The 12,471-nt window shown below is 41.3% G+C and overlaps 1 protein-coding gene across 2 annotated transcripts in view; it reads right to left on the reverse strand.

Annotated features, from left to right (window-relative positions):
* Positions 1–12,471, reverse strand: part of kcnab1b (potassium voltage-gated channel, shaker-related subfamily, beta member 1 b) — a 154,366-nt gene that overhangs the window by 75,278 nt on the left and 66,617 nt on the right. For both annotated transcript variants that reach the window (XM_034183008.1, XM_034183007.1), the window contains exons 4-6: positions 11,099–11,178; positions 9,217–9,261; positions 4,584–4,628 (exon numbers count right to left, since the gene is read on the reverse strand). In XM_034183008.1, the coding sequence (XP_034038899.1) occupies positions 4,584–4,628; positions 9,217–9,261; positions 11,099–11,178 (170 nt within the window). The remainder of the gene's footprint in view (positions 1–4,583; positions 4,629–9,216; positions 9,262–11,098; positions 11,179–12,471) is intronic.

Raw genomic sequence — 12,471 nt, forward strand, 5'->3', positions numbered from 1 at the left:
GATATGCTGTGCACAATGAAATACATTGGCATACCGTGTTTTCTAATAGGTTGTGCAACATTCACGATTATATAACGGCTGAGTGGATTCTTGTCATTTGATTGGTGCTTGTATGTCACATGACATGGATTAATTCATCCCATTTGTGTTGCATTGCATTCAGAGTGCAGCTTGGTTCCATTTAGAGTGCAAATTTGGTTCCATACGTTTGGTACCATTGCACTCCCATGTGCACGCGCACATGCACGACCTCATGCACGCGCACATGTGATCACACATACACACGTGTGCACGTCCGCGTGCACGCGCACACCCGTGCACGTATGCTCATGCACGCGCACGTCACAAACACACATGCTCGCGCACGAGTACATGTGCGCTCACGCATGCTCATGCGCGCTCCCACACGTGCGTGCGCGTACGCACACACAAAACCAATCCACTGTGCTGCCTGCTGGCTGTTAGCAGGAAGAGAGAACAAAGCTGGATTAATTTCTGACATGATGTTGTGGCCCCCGCGTGCGCCACAACATAATTTGAGCTAACTGACTGCTAATTCTTGTAAGATACAGACACACACACACACACACACACACACACACACCACACACACACCACACACCACACACACACACACCACACACACACACACACAACACACAACACCACACACACACACACACACACACACACACACACACACAAAATCCACTCCCTGTCTGGATGCATGAAGAGCTGCTAACATGAAACGCTGATGTGATTTTTGGCTAGACGGAAGAACTACATAAAGTCTTTTTTTTTTTTAATGGAAGTCTGAAGTCAGTGCACAGCATCACTAGACTACACGTCACAGTGGAACACCAAAATGTAAGTCCCTTTTGTTGTGTGTTGGGGGGTGTGGCTGGATGTTTTGGGTGTTCTTTTCTTTTCTTTGCTCTTCAGGTGGCATGAGAACTGATTTGTCTGTAGAGAAGGGCTGGTTGAAGAGTCCTCACCCTCATCAACATCATGTGTAGCACCTGTGACTGGTGCTCACATGCAACCTTAAAGACTTTCAGCTGAAGCAGATAATTGGATGGTGTTCTGCATTTAAGGCATGTGTGATTCAAGCAGAACTGCCGGGAACTCGACCTTGTGATGTTCGTTTGTGAGACGCTGAGGACCGCACCTGGGTTTGACACATCGAGCCCGTGAAGCAAGGAAGGGTGAGGAACATGCTGTCAGCACACATTAAAGGTAATTAAGTGTTTGACTAATTGTTGATAGTAACTTGGTGTTTTGTTACATAGTATACTTGAATTGTGATGAGAATTGTGCAGTTTGCTTCTCACTGCTTTGGCATGCAGATAAGTGATCCTCCACCTGTTGTGAGAAGCTGCTCATTTGCATAAAGTTAAAAAAGATATAGACCTGAATGTGTTGCTGATAGCGTGTGTCTTTTGAAAGATATTGTTGTAACTGCTGACTTACCTCACCTCTTCTTTGCTTCACAGAGAGTCAGTTTGTCGTGTCCACCTGGGGGGTGTTTGTCTGGTGGTAGTGGGTCCAGGAGCACCGGGCTTTGATCCTTACGGGCGCTGGAGAGCGTGCCAACAGTCACTCCACCAGAAAGACACTGTTTAGTTGTACACATTGTTATGCACTAAAGAGGGTAAAGAAATAAATTGTTTTGTTTTGGAACCGCTTTCTGGTTATTTTTAGCGCTGGGTTCTGTCCGACGCAGGTCCGCTCCTCAACCCGCGTCGACACATAACACCTTTTCTGTTTATAAATTAATAAAATATCAAATGACAATGATCTAATTTAGCCGTTATATAAAACAAATAATGAATGTTTTACATTCTTTCAATGGTACGAATATTTAATTCGGTGAAAGCTGGAACATACATTCAACTCAGCTTCGCCTCGTTGAATGGTATGTTCCAGCTTTCACCTCATGAAATATTCGTACCATTAAACTCATAAACATTCATTATTTGTATATTAGTTCATGAAATTAATGTGTGCCAGATGTTTTGAACATTTCAAAATTTTCTTTGTGCACTGGCACGCAAAGGGACTTTAAGTAATCATTAATTTGACACAAAGTCATCAACCTGATTGTTTTTTTCCGAGATGCAGATGTAATTTATGACTTTACGATAGGTCATGAATGCAGCATATCATCTTTTTCTCCTTGCTACTCCATTAGGGGTCACCACAGGAGTCCATCCCCACCCTGACATCTACTAGTTAATAATCTATAGCACTCTATAATATTATGATTAAAACTCATTTCTTTTGGCTTCTGCAGCAAGTAATATAAGATTATAGGCATTATTGACTTAAATATATAGAACAACTCCAAATAAACTAAAACTTAGTTGAATTAACTGCTGTAGATCTTTCTTTATCTATTATAGGTCAGCTGATCACACATCCTGTCCACAAAACAACACAACAACAAAGAAGTTCATCGGTGCTCGCAGGTACTAATCAATATGGGAGTTACTTTGAGGTGTGTCATTTTCCCCTCTGCCAGGGATCCCAGACGACCGCTATTTGCGGAATTCCTCTATTTTGTTTAGCCAAGATGATAAAACATTTGTTTTGGTGGGTGAAAAGATGATCAGAATGCGTATTGCTCGTTTCGACAAGCTTTCGTATGTTTTGGTCGGTGTCGGTTGCTTCCGTTGACATTTGAGATCACTCGGGAGTAAAATACCGCGAGACTGTGCACGATAAAATGAGAAAACAAATGTTAGCTCCCTCGCCGCGTTTTTGCTAGAAAACGTGCTAAACGTTGTCGCATTTTTAGGTATTATATGTTTAATAGCTTAAAATACAGTTTGTGCTTTTGTTTTGTTTTGATATAATAACGTGTTGCTCGCTCGGGCGAGCACGCGAGTATTCACATTGTAAGATGTCATCCTCCATAAGAGAGACAGCGGGATGGTGACAGCTTTGGATGCGGGGATAAAGAATTCGTGGAATTGGTCGTGGCTGGAAAAACAAGTCGACGGATGCCCGCTTTCAGATTTCATTTTAAAACACAAAGATCCGGGGAAAGCCCTTTGTAGTCTGTGTGATGGAAAGGTGATAAACTATGGTGGCAAAGGTTGGCTGTTACTGAAACAACATTGTCAGGGAAGCAAGCACGCTGAGAAGAAGAGATTGAGAAAACAGAATTACAAACTACCTGGTGAGTAATTTTCATAAGTTACAATTCTTAGTAAGGAATGATAGGGCATATATACTACTGTTGGCCAGTGCTCCTGAAACAAAAGCTCATGCAAACAGGGTGGCCAAGAAATTTTCCAAAAAGGCACTGCATAAACACCAAAAGAAAGAGAAAGCCAAGTCAGAGAAGCCAAGGAAAAGATCATCAGATTCCACTGCAGTACAATCTATCAAAAAAAGAAAGATTTAAATCCAAATGTGTCAAGTTTTTACTATACATCATGTACATTTGTATATAGCTATCATATATTCATGACTTATAGTGATATAGTGAAGAGATTTTCAAGCGAATCAAAACATTGAACTAATGAAATAAACAATGGATGTTGAACATTTATATATTCACTGATATGGTGAAGTGAATGGCTCAACAAAAACAGTGAACATTTGAAATGAACTATGGATGCTGTTGTACATTCTTGGAATGGCTAATATTGATATGGTGATATTTTCTCAATAAAACACTGAGCTATTGATGCAGTGGTACAGTTGCATGAAAAAGTGTAGCTCACAGTTTATGGCATCTAATAGATAGAAACCACTGGTACGTTTTCTTGCATTTTTACAAAATTGATATCAATGAAATGTCTTCAAAAGCACCTTGAAATGGAAAAATTGCTTCAGCTTCAAGGTGTGTTGCCCCTGAACCCCCAACAGGGGGTCTGCCACTGTTCCCCTGCGGCCCCCTTGAGCTGGTATCCCTGCTCTGCACTGCTACACCGGAGGGTTCCTGTAACTACCAACTCACACTTTAACCTATGGTATTGGATCATGCATAGAAAAATGTGCCACATGCCCAAAATGTCACTTGATATTCCTTCACCATACCGGTAATACTCCTCATCTTGAGTCCCTAAACCAAGTATTTTGTCAAAATCAACATAGGCTGCAAAGAAGCACTACCCATAATCACGCTTGCATTTAATCAGTAATCGGGACAAGGTGTATCTTTTAAAGTGAGCCATAAAGTTTTATGGATAAGGTAAATTTGAATCTGTGGGAAGTGTTTGTTTTGAGCCATAAATAAAAATTCATGAATGACCAGATGAACCGACCAACCAAATAAGCCAATGAGCTACAATCAATTAATCTGTTGACGATCAATCAATCAGTCAATCAATCAGATAAGCCAAGGGTCCACAGTGAATGCTACATTTAACAAAATTTTTAAGCAAGTCAGAATAATATGTTGGGCCAAAAGTAATACTAAACATGAACAAAATGATGTTGAGCTTCTTTTTTTTTCTTTTTAGGTCAGCATCCCCATGTTGTTGCTCAAAGTTTTACAAAATGTCATACTGTGCAGGTTGATGCAGAAACATCTGTAGAGGACAACACACATGCATACATGGGTACAAACTTACTTTCCTCCCCAGTAGAGCTTTGTAGTGATCACCAGACTGGATCTCCTGAAGAACAAAGAGAGACACGTCAAAGGAACATACTCGTACAATGGCTTTAAACTAACCGTATAGAACCTTTCTGAACATTTCTGAAGACTGAAGTGACCTTTAAGGTCCTTTGAGACCATGCACAGTGTGATTTTGGCAGATTGGCTATATTCATATTTGAAACATGTTTGAAGACTATCTGGTATGAAGAATCACAGAGGGACCTCTTCTCTCTGAACTTTAACAAGATCACTCCCTTGCTATAAAATCCAGCTTGCCGGGATGATCAATTATTTAAAAGGTGCCACAGCTGACGCGAGAGCACACAGAAGGCTGAGCTGATGAGTTGTTGACAAGGGTGCTACATACTACAAAGTCTGTCACAACGGTCTGGTAAACTGCAGTTTTTCTGAAATCCTTCAATATTCACGGTAGCTTTTTAAAGCCTCACATCTACTAGTACCTGCCTCAACTTTCCACTGCCTGAAGCAACTACATTTCTAGATAATGGGCTAATTTCATGGGCTTTATGAGAGATCTGAAGATGAGATTATTTATATAGTACATGTATTGCACAGGGAGTACACTCTTTATTAAAAGCCAACACAACATTAAAGCTGTTGATTAAAAAAAGTAAATCTGTGAGATGCAAAATACAGTCCATCTACTAAATCACTCTACAGAGACACAAAAGTCTACTCTTTCTCAACTTCCAGTGCATAAATCACTACAAAACTCTTGCATGCAACTCGCACACTTCATTTGTACCCATACGCATTCTTATCTTTATATACACAGAATAATTAGCTTGCATTCCCATGGAAACAATGGCCAAGACCAACTCATATAGTCTGCTATCTTCGTACTCAACTATGGAGCTTCTTTTTTCTCTACAAGTTTTTCCTATGTTCATATGTAGTCAGAGGGGCCACAGGCTGGAGACAGTTTACTGGGGTTTAGCATTTTTCTTTGAGGACAGTTTGACCCCCAAATAAATTCTACCATCTGATCTGTCATCACCCAGCTGTTTTCAACTGCATGAAAGGTGACACAATTTAACCTATGCTCAAAGTTGTTGCATTAAGGAGTTGGGCTACCAGTATGTTGGGTTGGATTCAGTTCCTACTCAAGATACCTGTATGTGTCTTTGGACAACACACTTCATCTGTATTGTCTCAGCTCACCCAGCTGTAAATGGATAATGTCCTTGGCTTGGAAGTACCCTGAGATGGACTATGTCCCATCCATGGTGAGTTGTAGACTCTTATACTTCATGCAACAGAAACCAAGGATAAATATGGGAACCAGTGGGCCTCAGGGCCTACATAAAACATACTACTACTACTACTACTACTACTATTGGTATGGCTACTACTACTATTACTACTACTACCACACTAGACATTGTAGAGCAGGTAGCTCAGTAGGATAAGGATTTGGGCCACCAATATATTGACCTTGGTTCAGTTCCCAGTCTCATTACCTGACTGTGTCTATGGACAAGAGACTTCATCTGCATTTTCTCAGCTCACCCAGCTGTAAATGGGTATTGTCCTTGGCTGTGGAAGTAACCTGTGAGGGACTGGTATCCCATTCACGGTGAGTCATAAATTCATATACACTTTATGCTACAAACACAGCACCCATGGGCCTCAAGGTGTATATATAAAGCTTATGACTACAACTATACTAAAAATTGTCAAGCAAGTAGCTCTGCGTGTGTATCAGCTGTACTTTCTTCATATACCATACTGTTTCCTTTATTTTGAATGTGTATGGGTAACTGCAACATTTTGCAGCAACTGCATAAACTTAATTGCCCTTCTGGGATGAATAAAGTTTTCTACATCTGCATCAGTGGATAGGAGTTGAGTTACCTATATATGTAGGTTTGATTCCTGGTCATGCTACCTGTCTGTGTCTGTGGACAGGAGACTTCATCTGCATTGTTTTTGCCCCGTCAGGGTGTCATAGGATAATCACTGACACCAATGGGTCTCAGGGCCTATATAGGACTTATTTTTCCCGAAAGTCCTTATTCAGCATTTCATCTATACAAGGACAGATTTTTATATTAAACAAGCAGGTCAAAGGTACTGTCAGCTGGGGAGCCAAATTATTGAGAGTATTACTGTATATGGGTGAATAACATGTATTGTGCACCCATCAGATTCTCATTTGCTGTAACATGATGAAATGACTTGAACAAAGGTATTGGATCAAATTTTACCAAAAGCTTAGTGATACCCAAGTGGAAACCATTCACAAGATTCAGTAGGCTTTTGGCGATGATGCCATGAGCATTACCCAAATAAAAGAGTGGTATAACCACTTCTAAAATGAGAGTGTGAAGTACTTGGAGTAAGTGGCGCATGAAGTACGTTCCGGTAGGACATCCACAAGCCCAAATGACCAAGTGATGGACAGAATATGGATGTTGGCCATGGATGAGCTTTGTGTCACCATCCGAGAACTTGCAGAGGAGGTGGGGATAAGCAGAAATTTGGTACATTCTGTTTTGACATAGGATTTGGGCCTGCGGAGAGTGTCAGCAAACTTTGTGCTGAAGCTGCTAACGGTGGAGCAGAAGCAACTGCGTATGGAAGACTTGCGGGAAATGCTGGAATGTCCAAACAGAGACCCTGACTCCCTCAATACCGTCATCACTGGTGATGGCACATAGGTTTATGGGTTCAACATGGAAACCAAATTTCAGTCATCGCAATGGAAACATTCAACATCAGAGAGGCCAAAGAAAGCATGGCAGCTGCTCAGCAACATCAAAGACATGTTGACCATTTTCTTTGACTCCTGTGGGGTGGTGCATCATGAGTATGCACCAGAAGGCCAAAATGTTAAAGAGTATTATCAAGAGGTCCTACATTGCCTTCATGATGCTGTGCATTGCAAACAACTGGATCTGTCGGTGGCAAAAAGTTGGCAGCTCCATCATGACAATGTATCCTCTTGTTCTGCTCAGCTGATTCAGGCTTTCCTGACCAAACACGACACTAATGTATCAGGCTCCCTATTCTCCCAACAAGGCTCCCTCTGATTTTTGGCTGTTCTCCATTAAAAGGGACTCTATTTGAGTTGCAACAAGATGTCATGTCGAACACAACATCTCAGCTGGATACCATTCCAAACGAAGCCTTCCAGAAATGCTTCCAACAATGGCGGAACCACTGGGAGAAGTGTGTGCAGCCCTAAGGAGAGTACTTTCAAAGGGATTTGGATTTCAGAACTCGAGGTGAGAAATTGTATTTTTTGTGGCCAAAGGTTGGACACTTTTTGAATGCACCTCATAATTTGAGGAGTGTTGCAATCTCTGGGTTAAGATAAATAAACTGTACCTTCCAATGTTGTAATGTAACCAAGTAGAAATACTTTGTTACTGTACTTAAGTAGGATTTTGACATATCTTTACTTTACTTTGTTATTTGCATTTTTGGCGAATTTCACTTTTACTCTGATACATTTCTCTTAACCATCTTTGTTACTTGTTACGAGTACAGTATAAAAGTAGAAGAAATTTGATTGGGCAATGCCTGTTTGCAGAGGTGAACGTAAGCCGGAGTGCAGCAGATACAGTCCTCTTCAGCCGGAGTGCAGCGCCTTTCACCCCTGCAGCATCAAGTGTTGTGTTTGACATAAAACTTGTTTAAAAGACAAAAAAATAAATGATGACTGGTTGAATCTGCACCCTGCTGAGGAAGAGAAGACTGTGGAGGGTGACTACCATCTGCGCTTTGGACTCCAAATGCGCACACGGTAACTCGCACACATACACATGGATCGGCTCCTGCTGGAGTCCAGCGCACATATCTGAGTTAACACACACTTAAGAGGAAAACCTCAGTACCAAAAAAACTGGCCAGTGTGTCTATTTCATTTAATTTCATTTGAAATTTTCACGGAGAGGCACTGCGGAGAAGCAGTGCATAAAAGCGATGTCACGTTTTGGATTTGAGAGCACAAAGAGTGCTGTGTTTGGATGCTTTGCAGTGGTTGGTGGTGGTGATGCTTGAAAAGTTTTTTTTTTTTTACTTTTCCTCAAATTTGGCACAACTGTGTAGCTATAAATGACTGTTCTGTTCCACAGGAGCGTGTTGTGTTTAACAGAAAAGTGTGTGTGGGTCTTCCAGAAAAAGAACGGTATCTTTATTTACAGCTATGCATCCATCCACCTGTTGCTCACTCATCCTGTCACCAACACTAACTGCTCCACCAGAGGTGGATCCAGCCTTTTATAGGGGTTGAGGCCCCCTCCTGGTTTTTCCAGACACCACACTGGCTTTCTTTTCATGTTGCCGTTTCACTCTCCACTCGTTTTGGATTTTACTTTTATTCAATAATTTTACTTAAAGTACATTTTATATGAGAAATTTACTTTTGATACTTAAGTACAGTAAATGCCAGATACTTTAAGACTTTTACTCAAGTAATATTATCAAATCAAACTTTAAATTTTATGCTAAGATACTTGTAATTTCAATCAAGCATCACTTTGAGGTACTTTATACAAGACTGGTACCTTCTGCACCTTCCATCTGATGAATGCATTCAAGCAAACACATAAACACCACAGCAGAGTTGTTTGCTTTACCTCCAGCACTTTTTCTTAATGATGCTTCCCAGGATTATTTCTGCTCTTTAAAGACAAAGAAAGACAAGAATGGTGAAATATGAATTGCATGCAAGCATGACCCATATCGGACAAAGATCTGTAGCATGAACATGATTAGAAAGATTGTAAGATAAAACCCCGTTGCACTGCATTCCTTAAACTCAGCAGTACCTTAAAAAAATTAAACTTACATCCATATACTATAGACAGTGTGCAATGACGTCACAAGCAACACATGGTTTTGTGTCCGCAGCCATACTGAACGGCTCTGTGTACACATAGCATGGCCGATGCTGGACCGTCAGTGGACAGCCAAGATCCTCGATCCTGAACATCAGAAGAGGTATTTGTAGAAAATACAGCGAATCAACGTGAATCCTGACAATATTTCCCTCGAGAAGATCATCAGTCATATCGATTTTGAGCGGAAGCCAGATATCAACACTCCATCACACTACACAGGAGAAGCCGTGAAGGCATATAAAGTTTGGATGCCTACAGCTTCTTCGCGGCTGGATGGGTACAGAATGTGGTCATCAGTTGGGTTACTGATGACAGCTTGGTAATAAAAGCCAGAGTAGTAAAACTCGCCTAAACTATTATCGTATAAACCAGGTAGTCACACTCACTGGCCAAAAGCAAATGCCCTAATGCTTTTGTAAGGTTTCCCATGTAATAAGCACTGTACGAGTATGTAACAGATTTTGTAGAACAGATTTTCGCTCACATCGGACAAAACATCCTGTCCGACCGCAATACATTTCCATTAAAAACTCCTCACACATACTGGACAGAGCAGTTTGGACATGCCCAGTAACAGAGGTATGAAATTAAAATTCAGCACTTGACACTCACTGATTCAAGGAAAGTATTTCCTTTATTAAAAACTGTTTATTTTTTTTCAAACCATGCTCAGAACCAGGACCCGCAGCCTGATGTGCACCTGCTACATTGGACACTGCAAAAGGCTGTGATTTCTTACTTTTACAGTTTCACTCCTCCCGTCATTTTTTTAAAAGTTTGTGCAGTGCACACACTGATTACATTTTGATCATGATGTTTGGCAGAAAAGTCTGCAAACATGACCAACTTCACAACACAGAATCAAAAAACTACAAAGTCACTCAAATGACCCTCAATTCATGGAGGAAATTATACACCTTATCTTTGTTTTGGAGGTTGGTGAGAGGGACAAATGAATCCAGAAAAAGCATAATCCAGAAAATCTGCATAAAGACACGACAGAGAAAACTCACTTTTCGCTCCGCTCTTTATCAGGGGGAAAACAATAAAAATGTACGCTAGAGACCTTTTGATGGCTCATGCGATCATATGCACAGAAATGAAACACCATGTTGGTATAATTAGACACAATCCAACCACTAGGAGCAGTGGGCAGCCACAGTCCGGCGCCTGTGATAAGTGGCATCACCTGCACACTATCTATTAGTACAGGGGTGGCCAAGTTCAGTCCTCAAGAGCCACATTCCTGACACTCTTAGTTGTCTCCCTGCTCCAACACACCTGAATCCAATGAAAGGCTCATTAAAAGTCTGCTAACGAGTCTTTCATGTGTTGGAGCAGGGAGACAACTAAGAGCATCAGGAATGTGGCTCTCGAGGACCGAACCTGGCCACCCCTGTATTAGTATGTACTTATTTATTCTTTTATATAGTTAAAGTGAACTGTGAACATTATATGGAGCCTCCAGTAACTAATAGGATTATGTAAATCACTTGAGAGACTATTTCCTCCCTGGAAGGTTAGTCCTTCTCCCATGAACGTTAACATTTGGTCTCCTGTAGGAAAGCAAGGTGACAGAACAGCGGCGTGCAGGTGAGGTTGACAACAAATCACTCACTTGCCCCCAGAGTAGACCTCGGCTGTGTCAAACAGGTTCACCCCATTCTCGTAGGCGATAGTCATCAGCTGTTCAGCCACCTGACAGAGACAAGACCTCAGAGCCGTGTAATGTGCTGCAGCAAATTATTCACATTGTATGTCAAAGAGGATAGACCAGGAATGTCCCAGAAGAACAAAAGCAGTTTCACATCACCAGGAAAGTGTAGTGCTCCTTGGCGATTGAAGTTTTTTATTGCTCTACGAAGTTCCCAGCATACAACCCCAATTCCAATGAAGTTGGGACGTTGTGTAAAATGTAAATAAAAACAGAATACAATGATTTGCAAATCCTCTTCAACCTATATTCAATTGAATACACCACAAAGACAAGATATTTAATGTTCAAACTGATAAACTTGATTGTTTTTGTGCAAATATTTGCTCATTTTGAAGTGGATGCCTGTAACACGTTTCAAAAAAGCTGTGACAGTGGTATGTTTACCATTGTGTTACATCACCTTTCCTTCTAACAACACTCAATAAGCATTTGGGAACTGAGGACACTAATTGTTGAAGCTTTGTAGGTGGAATTCTTTCCCATTCTTGCTTGATGTACGACTTAGGTTGTTCCACAGTCCGGGGTCTCCATTGTCGTATTTTGTGCTTCATAATGTACCACACATTTTCAATGGGCAACAGGTCTGGACTGCAGGCAGGCCAGTGTAGTACCTGGACTCTTTTACTACAAAGCCACGCTGTTGTAACACGTGCAGAATGTGGCTTGGCATTGTCTTGCTGAAATAAGTAGGGGCGTCCCTGAAAAAGATGTTGCTTGGATGGCAGCATGTGTTGCTCCAAAACCTGGATGTACCTTTCAGCATTGATGGTGCCATCACAGATGTGTAAGTTGATCATGCCATGGGCACTAACACACCCCATACCATCACAGATGCTCGCTTTGAACTTTCCACTTTTGTCCGGAGGACACGACGTCCATGATTTCCAAAAACAATTTGAAATGTGGACTCATCAGACCACAGCACACTTTTCCACATTGTGTCTGTCCATTTCAAATGAGCTGAGGCCCAGAGAAGGCGGCGGCGTTTATGGATGTTGTCGATGTATGGCGTTTGCTTTGCATGGTAGAGTTTTAACTTGCACTTTTAGATGTAGCGACAACGTGACAACTGTGTTAACTGACAATGGTTTTCTGACGTGTTCCTGAGCCCACGTGGTAAGATCCTTTACACAATGATGTCAGTTTTTAATGCAGTGCCGCCTGAGGGATCGAAGGTCACGGCCATTCAGTACTTGTTTTCGGCCTTGCTGCTTACGTATAGAAAGTTCTCCATATTCTCTGAATCTTCTGATTATATTATCGACTGTAGATGA

Source organism: Thalassophryne amazonica, chromosome 12 (genome assembly GCF_902500255.1).
Source record: "Thalassophryne amazonica chromosome 12, fThaAma1.1, whole genome shotgun sequence".
Lineage (NCBI taxonomy): Eukaryota > Metazoa > Chordata > Actinopteri > Batrachoidiformes > Batrachoididae > Thalassophryne > Thalassophryne amazonica.